Raw genomic sequence first — 22,978 nt, 5'->3', positions numbered from 1 at the left:
AATTCAGTGACACTTTTAGCAATTCAATTAATTAAATCGTTATAACTAGGTTCTTTAGAGGAGGAACAATGCCAAATACCTTCGACCTGGGCGGCTCCAGCACTGCACCCCAGACACACCCGGTTTAGGCAGAAAAAGACTCTGCTTACCTTTGTTTGGTGGCCACCTGTGTGTCTGGCGTACAGCCCAGTGCTCCTGGTCTCCGGCCCCGACACGTCCTTCTCTCCTGGCTGGCAAATCGCCACTTGAAGTATCAAAAATCGGTGCCTGGAAGTGGGCCTGTAGGCTCCCGACCTTGAACCTCTTGTCTCTTATCAGGTGTCCTCAGATGTCGATTTGGTACCTTAGGCTCAGCTGGCAAATACTTAAAGAAACACTGGAAACAGGCAAAGTCCGATGCAATCAAGTTTAATGTGTCAACAGGCTTTAACACATACAACTTAGCGAGTCAGACTCCGGAGTGTGACTGAAAACTTGCTCTCAGAACCCTGGCTTATATGCTGGTGGAGATTCAAATGAGTCTCCACCTCTTTTTGCTAATCTTTCCCTCTTAAGACCAATTCTATTGGTGGAAAACCTTTCTTTGTGTCCAATTCTGATTGGGCCCATTTTTAATGGTGTAATGCAGCCTGGAATTTCCCAAGTTTTCTTCCCTTAGGTCTGGTTTCGCTTTCACTCTATTTTTAAAAAACATGTGTATTTTGGGGACTTTCTATACAGTCCTCAGTGCTCTCAGTCTTATGCAAGGTGAACCTTTAGAGTGCAATCTGTGAATGTGTGTATGTATTACAGCATTTGAGTATGTGTTTCATCGTTTAACAAGACACAGTGTGTTCTTTCAGTAGGTGCATACAACATGATTACATAGTCTGGTGCTATGGTGCTATGAGTATTTTGACACATACAACAATGTTTTATCATATTTAAATGTAGATCAAAGAGCTTTATAATGCCTTATACATAAAAACATGATTATATGAGTTTCTTAATCAATTTATACATCTTAACCTTACTGTTTGATCTGTTGGCACAAACTTTTACACTACAGATCCTTTAGAGACGGGAAACTCCTCGCACACCTCCAAACGCTGACTGCTCAGTTTTCCCCCATCATGCATCACTTCCCCCTTATATCAAGTTTTGGCATCAACATAATAACAATATTTCAGTCCATACCATACCCGTGTACATATAAATGGCATCTGATAAATTCACCATACAGCATTAATAAATGTGACAGCGGAACATGAAAAATTATAAATTTTTCCCATCACTAAATGCCTTGTGTAAGGTAGAACTAGGCGACTTTTACAACTCTACTCTACTCTACTCTACACTCTACTCTGCTCTGCTCTACTTTGCTTTACTCTGGTCTGCTCTGCTCTACTGTGCTGTGCTCTACTCTATAGTCTATTCTACTCTGGTCTACTCTATAATCTACTCTTCTCTACCCTACTCTGCTCTACTCTATACTCTTCTCTACTCTGTTCTGCTCTGCTCTGTTCTACTCTGCTCTACTTTGCTCTTCTCTGCTCTACTCAATCAATCAATCAATCAATCAATTTTATTTATAAAGCCCAATATCACAAATCACAATTTGCCTCACAGGGCTTTACAGCATACGACATCCCTCTGTCCTTATGACCCTCACAGCGGATAAGGAAAAACTCCCCAAAAAAAACCCTTTAACGGGGGAAAAAAACAGTAGAAACCTCAGGAAGAGCAACTGAGGAGGGATCCCTCCCCTCTTCCAGGATGGACAGATGTGCGATGCAGGTAATAACAGTAGCTTACAACGAGAGAGAGAGAGAGAGAGAGAGAGAGAGAGAGAATTGGGGGGGGGGGGGGGGGGGGGTCCTCCAGCAGACTAGGCCTTAGTCAGCCTAACTAGGGGCTGGTACAGGGCAAGTCTGAGCCAGCCCTAACTATAAGCTTTATCAAAGAGGAAAGTCTTAAGTCTAGTCTTGAATGTGGAGACGGTGTCTGCCTCCCGGACCGTAACAGGAAGATGATTCCACAGGAGAGGAGCCTGATAGCTGAAGGCTCTGGCTCCTGATCTACTTTTGGAGACTTTAGGGACCACGAGTAACCCTGCGTTCTCAGAGTGCAGTGTTCTGGTGGGATAATAAGGCACTATGAGCTCTCTAAGATATGACGGAGCTTGACCATTTAGAGCTTTATAAGTTAACAGTAGGATTTTAAATTCAATTCTGGATTTTACAGGGAGCCAGTGCAGAGAAGCTAAAACAGGAGAAATATGATCTTGTTTCTTAGTTCCTGTTAGTACACGTGCTGCTGCATTCTGAATTAGCTGGAGAGTTTTTAACGACTTACTAGAGCTACCTGATAATAGAGAGTTACAGTAATCCAGCCTAGAGGTAACAAAAGCGTGGACCAATTTTTCTGCATCTTTTCGGGTCAGGATAGGCCTAATTTTCGCAATATTACGCAGATGAAAAAATGCAGTCCGTGAGGTTTGTTTTAAATGAGAATTAAAAGACAAATCTTGATCAAATATTACTCCGAGGTTTCTTAACAGTAGTGCTAGAGGCCAGAGCAATGCCATCTAGAGAAACTATGTCATCAGATAAAGAGTCTCTGAGTTGTTTGGGGCCAAGAACAATAACTTCAGTTTTGTCTGACTTTAACATCAGGAAATTGGTGCTCATCCAAGTTTTTATGTCTTTAAGGCAGTTATGGAGTTTAGTTAATTGATTACTTTCTTCTGGCTTCATCGATAAATACAACTGAGTATCATCCGCATAACAACGGAAATTTATAGAGTGATTTCTAATGATGTTACCTAAAGGAAGCATATATAGAGTAAATAGGATTGGTCTGAGCACAGAACCTTGCGGAACTCCAAAACAAACTTTGGTACGTAAGGATGATTCATTATGAACATCAACAAACTGAAAACGATCAGATAAATAAGATTTAAACCAGCTTAGTGCAGAACCTTTTAGGCCAATTAAGTGATCCAGTCTCTGCAGTAGAATTTGATGGTCAATTGTGTCAAATGCCGCACTAAGATCTAATAAAACAAGTACAGAGACGAGTCCTTTGTCTGAAGCAATCAGAAGGTTATTTGTAATTTTAACTAGTGCTGTCTCAGTGCTATGATGCACTCTAAATCCTGACTGAAATTTCTCAAATAAATTATTATCATGGAGAAAATCACACAGCTGGTCTGCGACTACTTTCTCAAGGATCTTTGACATAAAGGAAAGATTAGATATTGGTCTATAGTTGGCTAACACCTCTGGATCCAGGGTGGGCTTTTTTAGTAGAGGTTTAATTACAGCTACCTTAAAAGACTGTGGTACATAGCCTGTTAATAAGGATATATTGATCATATCTAATATATGAGTGTTAACTAAAGGAAAGACCTCCTTAAGTAGCCTAGTTGGGATGGGGTCTAAGAGACACGTTGATGATTTAGATGAAGAAATCACTGCGGTCAATTCTTGAAGAGAAATTGGAGAGAAGCATTTAGCAATCTAAATATATATTAGGTTTTACAGCTGTGTTTGAGGTTAGATAGGTATTATCTGAGGACAGGAGGTCATGAATTTTGCCTCTAATAGTTAGAATTTTGTCATTAAAAAAGCTCATAAAATCATTACTGCTAAGAGCTAAAGGAATACAAGGCTCAATAGAGCTTTGACTCTCAGTCAGCCTGGCTACAGTGCTGAAAAGAAACCTGGGGTTGTTCTTGTTTTCTTCTATTAATGCTGAGTAATAGTTTGCTCTGGCATTGCGGAGGCCCCTGTTATAAGTTTTGAGACTGTCTGTCCAGATTAAACGAGATTCTTCCAGTTTGGTTAATCGCCAATTCCTTTCAAATTTTCGCGATATTTGTTTTAACTTATGGGTTTGAGAGTTATACCAAGGAGCGAACTTTCTTTGCTTTTTTAACTTCTTTGTAAGAGGAGCTACAGAGTCGAGTGTTGTTCGCAGCGAGCCTACGGCGCTGTCGACAAAATGATCAAAGTCGGTACAGGAAACCTCTGTTACTGAGGGACTTGGTATTGAATTTAACGACGGAGTAATCTTTTCCTTAAATTTTGCAACAGCACTATCTGATAAACATCTAGTATAGTAACTGTTGCTGAGTGGCGTGTAATCGAGTAAAAAGAAATCAAAAGTAATCAGATAATGATCCAATAGCGAGGGATTCTATTGTTGTTCTATTCTACTACACTCTGCTCCACTATACTCTTCTCCACTCTACTCTACTATGCTCTGCTCTGCTCTATTCTGCTCCGCTCTACTCTACTCCTCTCTGCTCTGCTCTGCTCTGCTCTCTCAAAAATTAAATTGTTTTATTGACCACAAAACATTTGTCTTTGTCTTTGTAATATTCCCACCATAAGGCATACATTTCAGGAAATATGATGCAACCTTAAAAACAGAATAATGGTCACTACCGAAACAGTGCAGTCATTACTGAAACACTGGGTGTTTTGTAAAAAATAAAGTATATTGAGTTATCAGCTAGATAAGTAGCCAGTTATTGTACAAAAATAGGATATTGTCAGTTGGTTTTTCTTTCCTCCCCAATTTTTTGGTATGAGACTAGAAATCCCCTCATCTAACTCTTGGCAAGAAGGCAAATAAATGTTTCCAAAATGTCAAACTATTGTTTTAACATACCAAACTAGTAATGACTTCCTATGCTATTGTAGGTTCCTTGTCTACCTGTGATTCCAGTTTTAAGTGTCTTCATCAATACCTATCTGATGGTTCAGCTGGGAGGAGAGACTTGGATCAGCTATGCTGTCTGGATGGCAGTAGGTAAGGACATGCTGGTTTCAAGTGCCTTAGATAACCAGCTTGATGTGGAGGGCTATATATTCCTTAAAAAAAAAAAAAAAAAATCATCATCACTAAAAAGCCTCTCAAATCTTTCCACAGGCCTGATTATCTACTTTTGCTATGGGGTTCGTCATAGTGTCCAAAAACAAAGGCTCCAGGAGGCTCGCACCCACTTAAATATTGTTCCCATGAACTTTGATGTTGCTGCTTGATGTGTTTTATAAAACTGTGACATCTTTTTGTCATCATACATGGAATAAGATGGCCACAGAATGTTAAAACTAATCAAGGAATTACCTTGAAATATTTTTTAGTATTTTATTCAGGAATCAGCCTTGGTGGAATTGACCTGTTCCTTTGGGACATGTTTTTATGCTAACAACTGCTTTGTTAACTGTATGCTAATAGTATTATGTCTTGTACCTTTAATATTTTTATGTCTTGTACCTGTATCACAAGTCTTGTCATATTATTCATTATGGCTTATCAGTCATTCAAGACTTTGCAATCTTGGATATTGTTTTTTAATATCTGTATTTGACTGTGACAAAACTTTTAAAAAATATTCATTGTTATTATAGTGGTTATTTAAATCAGTAAGAATACATGTTAATAAATTTGAAGAAAAAAAAATTCACTAAGTGGATGAGAGTTGTAGTGTATTGTCTTTTTCTATGAGTTTATACTAATGGAAGCTACAGTTTACTTATCTATTAATTTATTTATTTTACCACTAAGGAGCAGCAGAAAAATCTGGTTATACATCAACTTATTACTTTATAAGGTTGTTGTTAATGTGCTGTGCTGGCATTTACTAGTTCACATCACCCTGTCATTCCCCCTGTCATGTTGTTGCTTAATGTAAGTTCAACATTTACATTCATTTTAGCTCCAGAGGGTAATCCTTTATTAGCTATGTTTCCATCCAAAAGTGATTCGAATCATTGGGAAATGTGCATTAAAAGAAATACGAATCCTGTGTGTTTCCATTAAATGTATGGACTTTGGTGAAAACTACGAACTTGTGCGAGTTTTCCGCAGAACTGGAAACAAAACAGGTCTCGACGACGACTTCTTCTACATTTTTTTGGCGGTTGGCAACCAGCTTGTAAATGCATTACCGCCTTCCCGACCCGGAGTGTGGATATCACCATGGAGAGAGGTGCGCTACGTCAGACGTAATTCGAACATAACTGTTTCCATCCCCCATTTTGCAAATCAACATTTTTTCGAATTAAACAAAACCCAGCTAAAGCGAGCATATTTTAATTTGTGCAAATCAAAATCAAATAAATTTATGCAGAAAAGCCTCAGATTGATGCATAAAAAAATCACCAATATGCAGGAAATTGTTTGACACTCAAAATTTCCAAACCCCCTGCTTTGATTTGTGTCCCTGGTAATGTTGACACAAAACCTATGCCCTTGCTTATAGCATCTAAAAATGACATTAAAAAAAATTGCAGCTGTGTCTCTTTTCACAAACAATGTCCACGTTACTCTCAATAACCCAAAGAACACACTGTCACAACAGTTTTCAGTGGAAACACTGAGGAAAAAGTCCCCATGACACCTCTTAATCCACTACATCTGGGAAAAGATTTCACTGTTACACACATTGAATGTCATTTTTAATGCTGTGGAGACCACAAATGTAATTATGTGTACTTTTTTCTTTTTTAACATTAAGGCAGAAATCATAGAGACAGATACCTCAAATTATGGTCAAGTAAAACCAGAATAATTGACATGGCTGGCTACCACTGCTAGTTTGGGTGAATTGGCCCTTTATGTTTTTCGCTTCTGGATATTTGGCTAGTTAAACTCCTATTTCCATGACTGCTGGTGTTGTTTTATCTAAGTAACACCTTGTGAATTAAGCTGACTGCAGCAAGGCACTGTTCCTTATGATGCTGACTTCCCTACTAAAATTGTGCTCTTCCTGCTTTCCAACTCTCCATTCTTCCTTCATTATATTTCTCCATTTGTCATCCACACATTGCCTAATCCTCTCAATGTCCCATTCCCCATCTATTCTTTTGTTTTATCCATCCATACCATCACCGTGCTGTGCCTCAATCACAGCTCTGATCGATGCTGTGATTGCCGGGCTTCAGTTGTTACAGGGTGAATATACAGAGAGGGTAATTTATGTAGCCAATCTAGTGTTCATTTGTCAAGCATCACTCATCATTTGTGGAGCCTGCAGGACACGCTGCTGCCAGTCTCTGAGGGCCTGACATATGTTGTTTTGTTGTTTTGATTGCAATTAGAGGATGTGTCTGCGTATTAAAGAGGCAGTGGAACGTGACCACTGCAATATGGCCACACCTTAGTGCTACTGGAGAGAGAACAACAGAGGAAAGGGGGGGTTGGATTTCTCTGTTCTCTATGAGGAATTTTGTAGAATTTATTTTGTGGGGGTTTTTTTGTGATTATGTGCATGCACAAAGAACAAATTACTGTAGTACTGTAATACAATAACAACACTCAGGGTCTACAGCGATGCATCTCTGTGAAGCTGTGCTCAGGCCAGAGTTAGGCGGTACAGTAATAATACTACTTTTTCCAGTAATGAGTAGTGTTACAAATAAGTTCCGTTACACTTACCCCCCAAACAAATAACTAATTTCAACCTCTTGTTGTCACTCCCATACTGATTTGAAATCCAGCAATTAGTCACATCCCTGCAACAGCATTGTCACCTCACAGCAAGAGGGTTCCTGGTTTTGAACCCGAGGTGAGGGGTTCAAACCCTGGGTGGGGAAGCCCTTCTGTGTGGAGTTTGCATGTTCTCCCCATGTCAGCGTGGGTTTTCTCCGGGCATGATGTAGAATGTTTGAGCAATCAAGTCAAAATGATACCTTTCACTGCTAGTTCAGAATTTTGGTGAGGGACATTTCTGTTGCTTTGAATTTCGAATGTTTTTTGTTTTGTTTTTTGTTTTTTTTTTTTGTTTTTTTGAGTCTTAATGCTCTATAGCCTTTCAAGGACGCTGCCTTGTTAATCAGTACCCACATCTGTGGGCAGCAGCCAAAAACTTTATTTTAAATTCCAGAGAAGATCCCATAGGTTATAGACATACCAGGGAGTAGGTGGGTCCTTTCATACCAAGTCCTGTTGTATGGCCAAGTTCTGCAATTATGCACACTTTATTTTTAATTCACAAGAAGGATCCAAGTTTACGAAGACACTAAAAATGTCAGGCTAAATGTGTGTAAAAATAAGAACATTTAAAATATCTTAATTTCATAAAATTGTGTAGCCTTTTCCAGTTCCTTTATATTTCTGTGTAATCCAACTGTTGTGTTCAGTGTTGTTTTTTTCTCAATAGCTATCCTTTATGACATACTAACCAGCACCAATTTGCATGCTGCACCCTCATTTGTATTTCCTTAAAGCTCGGGGAGGCAGTTAAATCTTGGCATCACTGGGCAATAATCCCATGAAAACTTTGAGCATATTGTAATTCAAGTGGTCTGAGTAAAAACTATACGTTGCACCTGCCCTTAGCTCTGATTTCAGGTTTTACAAAATTTAGTCAACATCACAAGACTTTTGCCAATCACAGGTCATTTCAGAGAGAGGGTGTTCGCATTGCTCTTGTTGTACAACAAATGCAAATGCACATGCACGCACCTTTTAGTGAAAGTTTGATTCCAGCACTTGAAACAACTGCCTACATTGAAAAACAGCCCAAAAAAATCAAGACGGACTTATCAAAATGAGTCTGACAATTTAAAAAAAACAATGTCAATATCAATGAAGCATTTGAGAGATGGAAAGGAAATGCTGCAAATAGTTTAGCCCTCTGCTAACCAGAGGTTAAGGCTCACGGATGTGGCTTCACACATATGTACAGTACAGGCCAAAAGTTTGGACACACCTTCTCATTCAATGCGTTTTCTTTATTTTCATGACTATTTACATTGTAGATTCTCACTGAAGGCATCAAAACTATGAATGAACACATGTGGAGTTATGCACTTAACAAAAAAAGGTGAAATAACTGAAAACATGTTTTATATTCTAGTTTCTTCAAAATAGCCACCCTTTGCTCTGATTACTGCTTTGCACACTCTTGGCATTCTCTCGATGAGCTTCAAGAGGTAGTCACCTGAAATGGTTTCCACTTCACAGGTGTGCCTTATCAGGGTTAATTAGTGGAATTTCTTGTTTTATCAATGGGGTTGGGACCATCAGTTGTGTTGTGCAGAAATCAGGTTAATACACAGCCGACAGCCCTATTGGACAACTGTTAAAATTCATATTATGGCAAGAACCAATCAGCTAACTAAAGAAAAACGAGTGGCCATCATTACTTTAAGAAATGAAGGTCAGTCAGTCCGGAAAATTGCAAAAACTTTAAATGTGTCCCCAAGTGGAGTCGCAAAAACCATCAAGCGCTACAACGAAACTGGCACGCATGAGGACCGACCCAGGAAAGGAAGACCAAGAGTCACCTCTGCTTCTGAGGATAAGTTCATCCGAGTCACCAGCCTCAGAAATGGCAAGTTAACAGCAGCTCAGATCAGAGACCAGATGAATGCCACACAGAGTTCTAGCAGCAGACCCATCTCTAGAACAACTGTTGAGAGGAGACTGTGCAAATCAGGCCTTCATGGTCAAATAGCTGCTAGGAAACCACTGCTAAGGAGAGGCAACAAGCAGAAGAGATTTGTTTGGGCCAAGAAACACAAGGAATGGACATTAGACCAGTGGAAATCTGTGCTTTGGTCTGATGAGTCCAAATTTGAGATCTTTGGTTCCAACCGCCGTGTCTTTGTGAGACGCAGAAAAGGTGAACGGATGGATTCCACATGCCTGGTTCCCACTGTGAAGCATGGAGGAGGAGGTGTGATGGTGTGGGGGTGTTTTGCTTGTGACACTGTTGGGGATTTTTTTCAAAATTGAAGGCACACTGAACCAGCATGGCTACCACAGCATCCTGCAGCGACATGCCATCCCATCCGGTTTGCGTTTAGTTGGACGATCATTTATTTTTCAACAGGACAATGACCCCAAACACACCTCCAGGCTGTGTAAGGGCTATTTGACCAAGAAGGAGAGTGATGGAGTGCTGCGGCAGATGACCTGGCCTCCACAGTCACCGGACCTGAACCCAATCGAGATGGTTTGGGGTGAGCTGGACTGCAGAGTGAAGGCAAAGGGGCCAACAAGTGCTAAACACCTCTGGGAACTCCTTCAAGACTGTTGGAAAACCATTTCAGGTGACTACCTCTTGAAGCTCATGGAGAGAATGCCAAGAGTGTGCAAAGCAGTAATCAGAGCAAAGGGTGGCTATTTTGAAGAAACTAGAAACCAGTTATTTCACCTTTTTTTGTTAAGTACATAACTCCACATGTGTTCATTCATAGTTTTGATGCCTTCAGTGAGAATCTACAATGTAAATAGTCATGAAAATAAAGATACACCACCTGGCTGGAAGCAAACTTTCTGTGGCTGCAGTTAAACAGGTTAGACCCATCGCCACCACTGGCCACCAGCCTGCTGTGACCATAGACTTTAAAAATAATTGTAACTTAACTACTCAACTGTGGTAAGGTAGCTACCCTGATGTCACTTATTGGTTTGTAGACTCCTGTTCTGAAACCTCAAGTTCAGCATTTCGGCCGTCCCCATCTTGGTTATTTGGTGCCAGAAGTGACCATCTGTGGGCGAGAGATTCGAGCTGTGGAGGATCAAGATGAGGGGATCTGACATAGAAGCTGAGGACACTATCGTCAGACAGCCTGTCTCTCAAAGCAGCCCGCCCTTAATTATGTGTAACTTTAAGCCTTTTTAAAATGTTAACAGGTGAGTTATATGAAAAAAAAAAAAAAAAAACCCTGCACATTTGTCGTAATGGGGACATTAGCTTGGGCATTTTAACATTGAGGTCTATGAGGACTGACTGGTTCCTGGAGTCAGCCTCAGGTGGCTATTAAAGGAACAGCAGTTTGTGGCACTTCATGTTGGCTTCATTTTTCAGTCCCAGATGCTGCCACTTGGCTATGAAAGGTCCATCTCCCAGGCTCCTGCCCACCCTCCTCATGGGGAAGTAGTCCACAACAGCAGGGAGTGAGCCACCGTGGTGTGGCTAGCTGACTAGCGCTGAGAGAGTGGGGCAAGGAGGGGCTGCAGGCAACTGTACAATAAAATAAGATCAAATAAATCACTGTATAGGAAACACTTGTATACTGTATTAAGTGTGTGCATATGCCTGTGGTGGTCTGGTGGGAGGGGCTTAGGACAGAGAGAAGAGCTGCAGGAGTGTGTATTTTCAAATTCTGCCTTTTTTCCTTTTCCAGATTTCTGCCCACCCCAGCTCTAAAATTACTACAACATAAACTTAAAGGGAATTTTCGGTTTATTTCAATCTGTCTCCTGTTGTCCTAAATTTGTTTCAAGTGACTAGTGACATAAAAATAATAGTTAGCATGTTAGCCTTACCAGTGTGCTGCCATGTTTATTTACCCCTCTAGCTCTGCTTTCCAAAGTGCGGCCAAAATATATCTCGCAAGCTCTAGATAAAGAATAGATAAAAAAATATCCAGCTCAGCTGGATACTACTCCAGGTGGAGGTGTCTCGTCCTCGGTCACATCCAGACCTTGAAAATAAGGCTGCAACCGGTCCCATTCCTTGCAACAGAGGCATTCCTCTTCTGTGGGCACTGGGGCACAGCATTCACAGGTACACCACCAATCTCCAGAGCTACGCAGCCTTGCAGCAGCCATTCCTCCTCTCTCGTCCTCTATCTGTTGCGCCTCTCTCTCTCTCTCCTCCTCCGTTCTTCAATTTCATGAAGCTCTTGGTCAGTGTATTCTGGCTCAAATAAATAAGGGCGGCCATCAAACTCTGCAAAATCAAATTCCTCCTCCACAAAGTCGAAGTCTGGCAAAAAGTCAGCCATTATTCTATAAATCTTTCATAAAATAAATGAATGAACTTTTCAGGCTACTGTCTGGTTCTGCCTTCCAGCTGTTGCTGCTTGTACAGGCACGCTATGAGATCGCTGCTTGTTCTCGCGATATTTTGGCCGCGCTTTGGAAAGCAGAGCTAGATGGGTAAACAAACATGGCAGCACACCAGTAAGGTAAGACAACACGTTCACATGTCGTTTTCTATATGTTCTCTGACATTTATCCTAACGATATGAGGTGGTCTTTGTGGGAAAAAAAAGCTTGTTTAGTGGACTAACTTTGCACTTGAATGTTGCCCGCTCACTTACGTTTTAACAGGTCTGACGCTACTATGCGCTCCGGCTGTATCTAGGCTAACGGCTAACATGCTAACTATTATTTTTATGTCACTAGTCACTTGAAACAAATTTAGGGCGATAGGAGACAGGTTGAAATAAACTGAAATTTCCCTTTAATATATTTGCTATGTATACTGAGCGTCCATGGCACAAAATATTCCTCAGTCAAATTTAGTTTATCAATTTAGCAACAAAAACATGGTGTTTGGGGGTTCTTATCAGTGAAAGCATCACATATCTTCAATGGCGAGTGTAAACAAGCATTCCAATCAGCATGCAGATTTGTTTCTCTAACCTTACAGCCACTTCAGGGAAAGTTTAAGGAGTACAGCATTGTATAAATAAAAATAAGGCGGGATTTTTTAAAAAAAAAAATTAAATGCAGTTTGTTTTATATATATATATATATATATATATATATATTATTGCAGACTGGTGTGGAGATCGTGGATATCCTGGATTCAGTGTGATCAGTTGATCAGTAATGTCACAACTGGCCCAGACGCAACTGCTACACTCATTCTGTGTGAGACTTTGCCTCACGGTGGCTTCAGTATACAGGCACAAAGACACACAACAAGCACACACACTAACCTACAGTATATTGTATGTATTTCCCAGCAGTTGGTGTGTTGTCCTGCACTTTTTTTAATCCCGTACTCCTCCTGTCAGTCTCCGTGGCTCACCTGAGCAGCTGCCACCACCAACACTGAAAATGAGTCCATCAGGGACACACATACACACACGTGTAAACTCGCCTTATTAGCTGTTCCAGATTGGCCATCCTGAGGCCCAGATGCCTGTGACCTCCCCGCGCCCCCTAAATGCAGAGTTATTGTGATTAAAGCATGATTGGCAGTGCTGGTTATTAATTCTAATCTTGGGCACATATGTGAGGTGGTGGGCAGAGGGCAGGCAGCGGTGTGTGCCAGGCGGACGCCACACGGAGGCTAATTCACTCTGACACGCTATCAGAGCACGGTCACACACACTCCACATTCCCCCGACACACAGACACCGCCTATAGGCTACACACACTTTTCCTCTAGTGCACAGGAGAGGGGAAGCGAGGGAGAGAAGGTTATCCTTTAACAAGACACACACACACACAGATTTCAAAGCACTCCAACACAAAAGTGGCATTTCCTGAAAACCATTAAGGCGCTCTGTACCTTAGAGTACATCATTTGAAAGAAGAAGCAGTGCATGTTAAGCAAATCATTTCCAACTCAAGACTCATTTAAAGGTCTTACATTTACCACTACTTAGATGCAGAAACTTAAGTGATGGGTTATTTTGAAAATATATTTTCTTCCCTCAAGGTAAAAGCCTTGAAGCAAATGATGTCTCATCTGTCTTAATAAGTCTCTTCTCAGGTTAAGATGTCTCCTCGGCGGCTGGAGTCATCCTGAAATTACAGCAGCAGTATTACAGAAGGAATGGACTGAGTGTGATCACTCATCTGGGTGATTTCACATTACAGCCTGCTGAAAATAACAGCTGACAGAAAGTGGTTTAAAAGTATGCAAGTTTAATTATTATGCATCACTTACTGTGCTTGTAGTAATTTGATAATTTGATAAATAAGTCATCTCAAAAAGTGAAATGCATGAACAAAATTTAGTTAAACTTTCTGAACATGCTGGATATTGAAAGGCCAGAAAGCACACACTTATAATAAAGTCAGAATGTCCATGTAAAATGTCAAAAATCAAATGCTCGGCATATAATCAGACATGCAGTGGCTTTAGACTGAAATCTATGCAGACTGTTAGGTGAAGGAGAGCCCGAGGTACTCCTCTCTCTCCTGCAGAGGGCATTGCAATATCATGCAAGTGGAAGCGCTCCTTTTCTTGGGGATGACAAGACTGCACATTTAAGGTGTGATCAGAGGGAGGCTCAAAGGGTGTCAGTATTCACTTTATCAGCACATGTACCACATTTCTAAATGCATTCACATCCCGCAGGGCAGGCTGGACACACACAGCTGAGCTAATAGTCATTTGTCTTCAAAGACAGACAGTGTGTTGTAAGTGACTTTCAGTTATTATCAACTGCATCCTGCCTGCTGGTGGCAATAAGGGGAAAGCCTGTCCACCATCCAAGTCACATTGCATCATATAAAGAACATTTGTCCACAGAATTTTACAGTTTGAGGTATTTAAATATATTCTGAGAAACCTAACTTGTATTTAGCATTTCAGAGTTTGCAAGTATGGTTGGGGGTTTAGCAATGCAACTATTTCTCAGAGGCAGTCCTGAGGGTAGAAATAGCAACTGGTGACGTTCAAGTGAGGTTGTACTTGAGTGTCATCGGACCATACCTTAAGGCAAAAGATAGCATGAGAGAGAAGTTCAAATGCTGCAGACTTCCCCTCCACGCACCTGGCCAATTACTAGATGAAATGGACATCATTTTTGGATTATCTGTTATGGAAACATACTGCACAACATACTGATGCCTTTAAAGCTCCAGCCTGGTCTCACTCCCAGAGTGCCAAAATATGCTGGTGGGCAGTGTCCTCGGCACATTTATAAAGAAGCTGGAGGCACATTTTTGCCTCTGTATGACATGTACTGGGCTTTCAACCAACTCCAATGTAAACCCATCCGAGTCATTAATAGACCTCCAGAGCAATGGACAATAGATTTAAGTGTGTGAGTCCGCTTAGGGCAGGTGGGAGGGGAGGTGGATGGGTCCAACAAGCAAGGGACTTTGACCCAGGAGACTGGTGTTTGTGTCTGTGTGAAATTAAAAGTCACCATTGAGTTATTTTGTTTGGTCAGTCATTTGTCACATGAATCGACTCACATGACTAACTTCAACCACAGTCTTTCCTAACCCTAACCAAGTAATTTTGTTGTCTAAACCCTAACCACCGACCTAGCCCTGATTGCAAAGCAGGAATGCTTCCTGGGATATCTGCATCTGCAATAATTCAAAATCAACTTGACCGACATGAGTTTTGCCGACTGGTAATATGGGGGCTCTCAAATGTAATAATGTCTAATATGTCATTATATCGGCATTCTTAATTCTCTTACTGGGCAAAAGGCTGATAGTATGAGCTGGTGATGTTACTCTAACAACTCTTACTTTTGGCACCTTTTTTGCTCCTTCTCTCAATCCTTAAGTCCAATTGTAAATAAGCATGGTACCTTGAATATGTGTTAACACAGTTCAGGTAACTGGTGGTAAGCCATAGGTGTTCATCCAGGTTCAGGAACGATAGCATGTGGCCTCTTTGTTTGGATATGGACCCATTTCTTTCTTGCAGCATACCCTGACATAAGACAAACCCAGCAGTGTAGGACATGTCCACTCTTCCATGGACAAACTTATCACCTTTCAGGACTGTAATATCCCTTTTTGACAGTCATGGGCTGGCTTTGCTTGGTTTGGTTTGGGCCATCAGCCAAGCATGGCAGGGATTTGCATTTCCATTATAACAGGGCTACCCACTTGAAGGTGTGTCTTTAACTGATGACTGTTTGTCTTGAGTGATGACGTTTGAAAGCAGCAGGCTGATCCACGGCTTAAGTCCCCTGTTATTTTTGCTGCATGTGTTTCCAAAGCAGGGCAGGTAAAAGAAGTTTACCTATTGGAGGTGAGCTGTTTGTGAAGTAAGAGCCTGTTATCTGCAGCTCTATATCTAACATCTCACTGTGACTGTTTCTGCTTTTACTTTCCCCCCTGCAGTATTATTAGACCTGACTTTATTGAAGAAAAGCCACTTGCAAAGTTCTGCTAATTCAGTGATAAACACATTTCCTCTCTTTTAGATTTTTCACAGTAAAAGTCCCTTGTTATTTTGGTATGTAAAAACTTACATTGTGAAGCAGCAAAATAAGGAAATGTTGAGTTCTCAAGCAGCAACTTCACACAACTTCTAATACGGCTGATAGTGAACATTAAACAGTAAAAAAAGCAGATATCTAAAGTAAAAACAGGACGCAGGAGAGAAGCTAAACTCCAAACCACAGAGATTCAGTTAGAAGCTACAGTAGTACTGAGAGTTTAACATACAGAGATTAAAAATGCCTTTCTCTCTGGTCTCCTGCAGACAGAGGTGAGTAGAGTCTTGCAACAGACACGGCTCGTTTTAGGGGGAGAAGTGGGTTCGTTGAGGGTTGGCTGCGGTCGGCGAGACGTCCCCACTACCCCACTACTCGGGAGAGGGTCCATCTCTGGCACATCTTCTGCCAGCTTCCAACTGACGATGGAAACGAAAATTGGTGACGCATGTCTTGATTCAACACGAGCAAAAGTCACAGTGGAAAAGGGAGCTGAAAGCAATTTCGGTGTGCTTCTGAGAGGGCTGTAGGCAGCTTACCAGAGTTTACCGAGCAAGTTTACCAGATTCATTGCCAAAAATCATTTGGCAATTAACTTTTTGTTGCCAAAGACTTGACACTGAATTTTGCGATTGCAACCATTTAGATTGTGTGCAAATTTCAACTGTAAGTATGTACATAGGATGCTACAAAGACATGTAACCAGTACATTGCTATAGTTTTATGGGGTTTTTTTAATATAATTTTTTTCAGCATTTAGGCCATCAACAAATCATTTCTGTCACTGCGAGCTTGATCCACACCTGCATGATGATTCAGATCTGTACATGGTATGAGTCTATTCAACACAATCTCACTCCAGCCGTCATGGGCTTTCCACGTCATACCATACATACTACGTGCAAGGTACCCTGGGTGCGTTGGTTGTTGATGCTTTGGGACACCGTGTCAAGTTCTCTTCTTTCAAGGTACACTTCTGTTTTCACAGGAGATTTAACATTTGCATACAGTCTCTTTCAAAATAAATGCACTATGTCGGTACAACACCGCATATTGACATTTTTTTCCTTCAACAACAAACACACATGGTTGGCTTTAGGCAACAAAGAAATGTGGTTAGGTTTAGGCGACAAAAACACAGTTAGGTTTAGGCAACAAAAGGAGGTGGTTAGGTTTAAGTGAAAAAAAGAACAGGGTTTGGCTGTAGAATCTTCTCTCGGGTAACGTTGGTGTTTGTTGGACCCATCCACCCGCACCTCTCGAACTTTAGCTGCCCTTACTTTTGTCCTTGTCCAGCTGCGTTTCCCCCTGACGTCGCCGAGCACCGTTGAACTATGACGTCAACTGGCCAAATATGCCGACGTTAAAGGACGCTTTTTTTTTTTTGTTGGTTTCTGACGCTGCAGGTCCCTGCCCAAGTGCAGGGATTTGACGACTTCAGAGTGAGATCGGGCTCCTCTATTGACTCCTTCTTCTTGAAATACTCCTCCATGTTTAGGTATATCTGGCCTTTAAAAGTCTCTTTCTTTCATACCAAATCAACTTCACAATCATTTAGATTTCAAAACAAAGACCCCCCAACTTTGTATTATCATTATGCCTGCATTTTGCTCAGTGATGTACTTTATTACCTCTTCAGAATGACTTCCACTGATGTTGTAACACTTACTGAGGTCAACAAAGGTGACAGGTGACCTAAAGCTTATTGAATTTTCAGGAAGACAACATTCTGCAGGCAGCACCATGAAGAGTTCATCTGAAGGTAGATCACAGTGCAGGTAAACTCACAGAGTGACAGAAGTCAGTGAAGTAAAAGAGCAGAGATTCTATAGGAGAGGCTGCTGATTATAATTAATAGCTGGCAGTGAACAGTATGGAATCGAGGACTGAGGTGAGAGCGCTTTAACAGGCTCCCACCATCTGCACGTCAATGTTTAATGACAGCAGAACAGGCCTGGGTGACAGCAGCCCTTCTCCGCATTAATAAAGCAACACACACATACACACACTAAAAACATTTACAAACGATATCATGTTTCTCTCGATGATTCCCAGGGGCTTGAATTAAAATAAAAGAGGAATTTTATTTCTTAACATTCCTTATCATTATCCTTTTCTATCCTATCATTTTCTTCTTTTCTTCTTCTTTCCTTCTGTTCCTCGTTCTCCACTCAGTTCCTCCATTCCTCATCTTTTCACCTCTCCTGCTTTCTTTCCCTCACCTCATCTACCTCCTTGTTCCTTACTTGAGGCTAATTATTTTTGCTTTGCTGAAATAAACTCTGTTCACTCTTCTTCTCCCCCACATCCTCTTTCCTCCTCTTCCCAGCACATCTGGAGGTGTCATTCGAAACCCCCATCCCTTCAGGACCTTACACACACACACACACACACACACACACACACACACACATGCATACAGTAGATCAGCATGGACACACATTACCTCTGGTGTCATTACTGTAATGTTATTTTTATGCGAATTCAACATGAAAATAGGCGGGGGAGGACAGAAAAGACAGAAAGGAACACCAGGAAAAAAAAAGCTTAAAGCCAAAGGGACACACAATGCCCAAGGAGCAGAGAGCAATCTTTCATTTATTCAATTAGCTAACGAGGCGAGGGAGCCAGACGCCGACAGAGGATTGATGGTGGGGAAAAACTTCTCTCAGCAGGCGACGCTTACTCAGGACTTTTACTCCTGTCTCTCTTTGCTTCTCTCTGTCTTCCTCTTTATTCAGGAGGAAAGTTCACCAGGGGAAACAAAGGGAACTGAACGGAGGAGACCTTGAGGATGACCTTGAGCAGCTGTTTTTTGTCTTGGAAGGAAAAATAGAAGAAATGAACAGAGAGAAAAACAGAAGCATGCTTTAGTTTTACAGATATACTGTTCTTTTTCCTTTTTGGTTTTTGGATTGAAATCCTCATAAAACAGCCAAATTGCCAGAAAAAAATTTGGTACTGTACGTTTCTGCAAACCACAGATATGTTGCATTTGCATGGTATTATGTAGCAGATATGTTGAAACTTGATATTTCTTCACGTTTCAGCAGTCCTGTGGTTTATGTATGGTTATGTTTATGCACAAAAAACACTTGGATATGGATATGGAGATCATGTTTAGGCTTAAAATACCTGGTTTTGGTGGCACAATCCCCGCTGAAAAGCAGTGATTTTTCCCGTAAAGAACAATTACTTTTTGTGGCACTTTCCTAAAAGGTAGCGATATCTTGTTGGTCTTGAACAATGGGCTGCAGCCTGATATGATAGGGATGACATGACATGACTGATATGATACATTTGAAATGTGTGTAACGTATCCATGGTTTGCAGAAATATACAATACCAACATTTCCTTCCAGCAACTGAGTCGTCTGAAAATAAGATCACTATTGCAATCTGTGACTCAAGAGTAACCGTATTATTCAATATGATATTTATTCTTATGAGGTTATCACTTAATAGTCTGATAAAACTAAATATGAAAATTAAACTGACAACAGTGTTTGTTGTCAGTTTATTCAGGGACTGTTTAAATCCTTATTGACGTGTGTTACACGTCAATAAGGATTTAAACAGCCCCATGCGGACAATGAAAGACTTTGTCTCTGACTTTTCCATTACTATCTTATATTAAGAGTCTAAACAGTCTAATGGCTTTTAGAAGACTTTGTGTTAAACAAACAAGTTTGAGGCCAAATTATAGGAAATGTTAAGGGGTGAAAACTCAGAGTAGAGTGGTTGGAAGGGCTGGTGGGTTGGTCCAACATTCAAAAACTTTCACCTGTGTTTGCTTCCCGTGTAATTGACCCATGGCTAAGCCACGCCCCCTTCCACTCACTCAGACAAAGTATCAACATTAAGTGACCGGTGCTATGGCAGGTGTCACAGTACACGGCATGTCGCAGGAGACAATTCATGAATTTTTGGGGACATAATGATCAGATGTCATTGAGAAGTAATCAAAATAGCCTAAACTACGCATTGGAGGGATATATTCATCATTTTATTGTTGAGAAGGTCGATGAGAAGCTTAAATTACAAGCCAAAATTTACAGGTCACAGTGTACGCTTGTGAACTGCATCTCGTTGCCGTCGCCATCAAAGACAACAAGTTAAAGTGCCACTGAAGTTAAGGTTTTTGGCTCAGAATATAAGAAAAGGATAACAGCCTTTTTACCATCTTTACCCAGAGTGTCTCTCTGTTAGTTTGGTGCTACAGTATTTACACTGAATCATTCAGCATAATGTTTGCCAATCTTTGTTATCTCTGCGATTACAGATAAGTTAATGAAGCCAGAGATATTGGATAAAGGAGATACCCCACCGTAGGCTTATCCAATGTTAAGAAAACGGTTACTCTTCCTGTCTCCTAAGTGGGCGTGGTTAGCTCTCCCTCCAATCAGAGCCTGTTCTCCCTCGCGAGAACTTGTTTTCTGAGACAAAACAAAGTTAACTTTCTCTTGATCTGTGCAGATGAAAAATGCAGCTTTAGTGTCAGAATGTTGGTAAGATGTGTGGCTTGTGGAAAATGAACCCAATATTTACTTTAGTGACTATAGGGTGAAAGAATTGACCATAAATTGTGATCACGTTCATTTTCCTCATTGACGACAATACATTCAGAGTTGCCGCAAGTCTCCTACGAGGGCGTGGCGCTGATGTCACTGAATCAGGAAGTGAGCTGAGTGGGGTATCTCGCTTTATCCAATATCTCTGATGAAGCTAAACTCCAGAAGTTAACGTTAGCTTATCTAGAGCCCTTTGGACAACAGCTAACAATGATGTACGATCACCAAAGTACAAAACTAGAACAAAATAGGCTAATGAACTCCCAGCAAACAAGGTGACATGATGAACAACGCAGCTAGGAGCTAACGTGAGGCTAACGTGAGGCTAACTTAAGCTAACGTTAGCTAGAGATGTTAAAGATAACTTTATATTTCTTTCCAGCAAAGTGACAATATGTTGCCTCAAACACAATGTTAACTTACCTTAGAACAGATGTAGACATCATTGTTAATCTTATTCACGTTGAGTTGATGTTGTGGTCTAATGTTACCGCACAACTTTATCCAAAGGAGACACTTTTCTTGGCTGAGATGTGGTTCAAAGTGTAAAAAATACATCCCGTCGCCCAGCCTCTCAGGATACCTTGTGTCGGAGTTGCATGTACCCCATGCACACCGTTTGACCATTTTCAAAGTTCAAAAAAGCTCCTAAAACTGAACAAAACTGACTTTCTGTAATGCATTTCAATGAACGTCCAGACAGAGAATGTCCGAGTGTATGGGAATGGCTATACACTGTGATTGGCTCATCGCGTTTGAGGGCGGACCTTAGCCATAGGTCAATTGTAAAGCCAAACCCTGTTATCCTTTTTTTAAACCTATCCACATGCCTTTGTTGCGTAAACCTAACTAAGCTAAGTGTAACCACGTGCGTTTGTTGTTGAAGATAAAAAAAGGTCAATTTGCAGCGCTGTATCGATGTATACATTTATTTTGAAAGAGACCATATGTAAAAAAAAAAAAATAAAAAATAGAAGTGTATTTTGAAAAGACACAATACAGGCAGACGTTGACAAGGTGTCGAAGAACGTCAACAACAGACACACCCAGGCTATCTTGCACATCATACGTCAACATGGAAAGTCCATGATAAAGCAGTGATATGTGACGAGGTCAGAGTGAGAATGTGTTGAGAGAACGCTGACACTAGAGCCAAACATCTAGACACACAAACTCTACTTTAAAAAATGCTCCCAAACTAACAAAATGTCACAACATACCGTATTGAAACAGAGAGCAATAATAAATAAAATAAATAAATAAATAAATAAACAAATCTTCCCTGAACCACCATTAATTACCTCTAGGAGATGCCAGACTCTATGAGATAAACTGGTACACAGCTGTCTTCAACGTAACACCCAACAAACATGGTTAGGTACAAAGCTCAGGGGATCCAAGTGTAACTAATGTAACCACGGCTCAAATGTAATACAGACCAAGACATTTATGGATTTATATCCCAGAAGATTAAAGAAGATTAAAGATAAACAGCTGCTACGTTCTTTTACACTGGGAAAACAAAAAGACATTTGCAATATGCCATTAGCAAAGGGATTGTGAACTACTCTATGGCTAGACACTCTCTGGACTTCCATAACTGTAACCCATCTACATAACAAGCCATTGGCATTGACCACAACCCATCTTCCATAAGAAAAGGTGACGTAAAAAACTTTACCAACGAGAAGCTTTTTAGAGTAATAAATTACAGGCTCCCCAGGCTTAAATTAAGATAATTCATTTGTTTTTGTGTTTTGTAACCAATTTCTTTGTTTTTGCCATGTTGTTCTTTAATTCAGCTTTGATCAATGTTTTGGGCCAAATGATGCCCACACCCTCTCTAGACCACAACCCATGTCCAAATGAAGATTCCAACTGGTAGAACATCACTATCAGAGGGTCTTTTGTTCCATAACATCTGTTTGATTCCCTGATATAGGCGTGATGCCATTGGAGACTGTTTTTACATTTTAAGTGCCCAGGCATTTTGAATGTTTGAAAGGAGACCTTTAAGTTCTCTTGTGGTTTATGTGTCTTTATGTATCCTTGCCCAATGAACCCCCTAAACAATCTCCAAGTGAGTCCAGGAAGCACTCCTACCCAAACATTGTTATTAAGTTGAGCATATTTTTGAACTCTGCACAAAGACAGGCTAGCTGTTTCCTCTTGATTCCAGACTTTATGCTAAGCTAAAATAATGACCTCCTGGGTCTTGCTACAAAGTTAGCATACAGACATGAAAATCACTGATCTTGTCATCTAACCCTCACCAAAAAAATGAATAAGTGTAACTCAGTGGGAAAATATATTTTTGAATAAATAAAATAAATTGTGTTTTTTATAAAGGTATTTTGTTTTATTTTCTGTATGTATGTTTCAAATTTCATGTGTATTTTATTGTGATTCATATTGTTTAAAAGTTGAGATAAGTTATGAGACTTAATTTACCTTGATATGATGTATTGAGTTGACCATGCAGTGATCATGTGATTGAAGGACAATCCAGACATTTGATTTGTTAAGAAATGT

At 40.6% G+C, this 22,978-nt stretch overlaps 1 protein-coding gene across 3 annotated transcripts in view; it reads left to right on the top strand.

The window, feature by feature from the left end:
• Window positions 1–5,459, top strand: part of LOC117248561 (cationic amino acid transporter 2-like) — a 36,265-nt gene extending 30,806 nt beyond the window's left edge. For all 3 annotated transcript variants that reach the window (XM_033613761.2, XM_078176200.1, XM_033613760.2), the window contains 2 exons: window positions 4,689–4,797; window positions 4,918–5,459. In XM_033613761.2, the coding sequence (XP_033469652.2) occupies window positions 4,689–4,797; window positions 4,918–5,030 (222 nt within the window). In that variant the 3' untranslated portion in view covers window positions 5,031–5,459. The remainder of the gene's footprint in view (window positions 1–4,688; window positions 4,798–4,917) is intronic.
• Window positions 5,460–22,978: the final 17,519 nt, after the last annotated feature.

This window comes from Epinephelus lanceolatus, chromosome 17 (genome assembly GCF_041903045.1).
Source record: "Epinephelus lanceolatus isolate andai-2023 chromosome 17, ASM4190304v1, whole genome shotgun sequence".
Classification (NCBI taxonomy): domain Eukaryota; kingdom Metazoa; phylum Chordata; class Actinopteri; order Perciformes; family Serranidae; genus Epinephelus; species Epinephelus lanceolatus.
The sequence above is the reverse complement of the archived record's forward strand: the minus strand, read 5'-3'. Positions and strand labels throughout refer to the sequence as shown.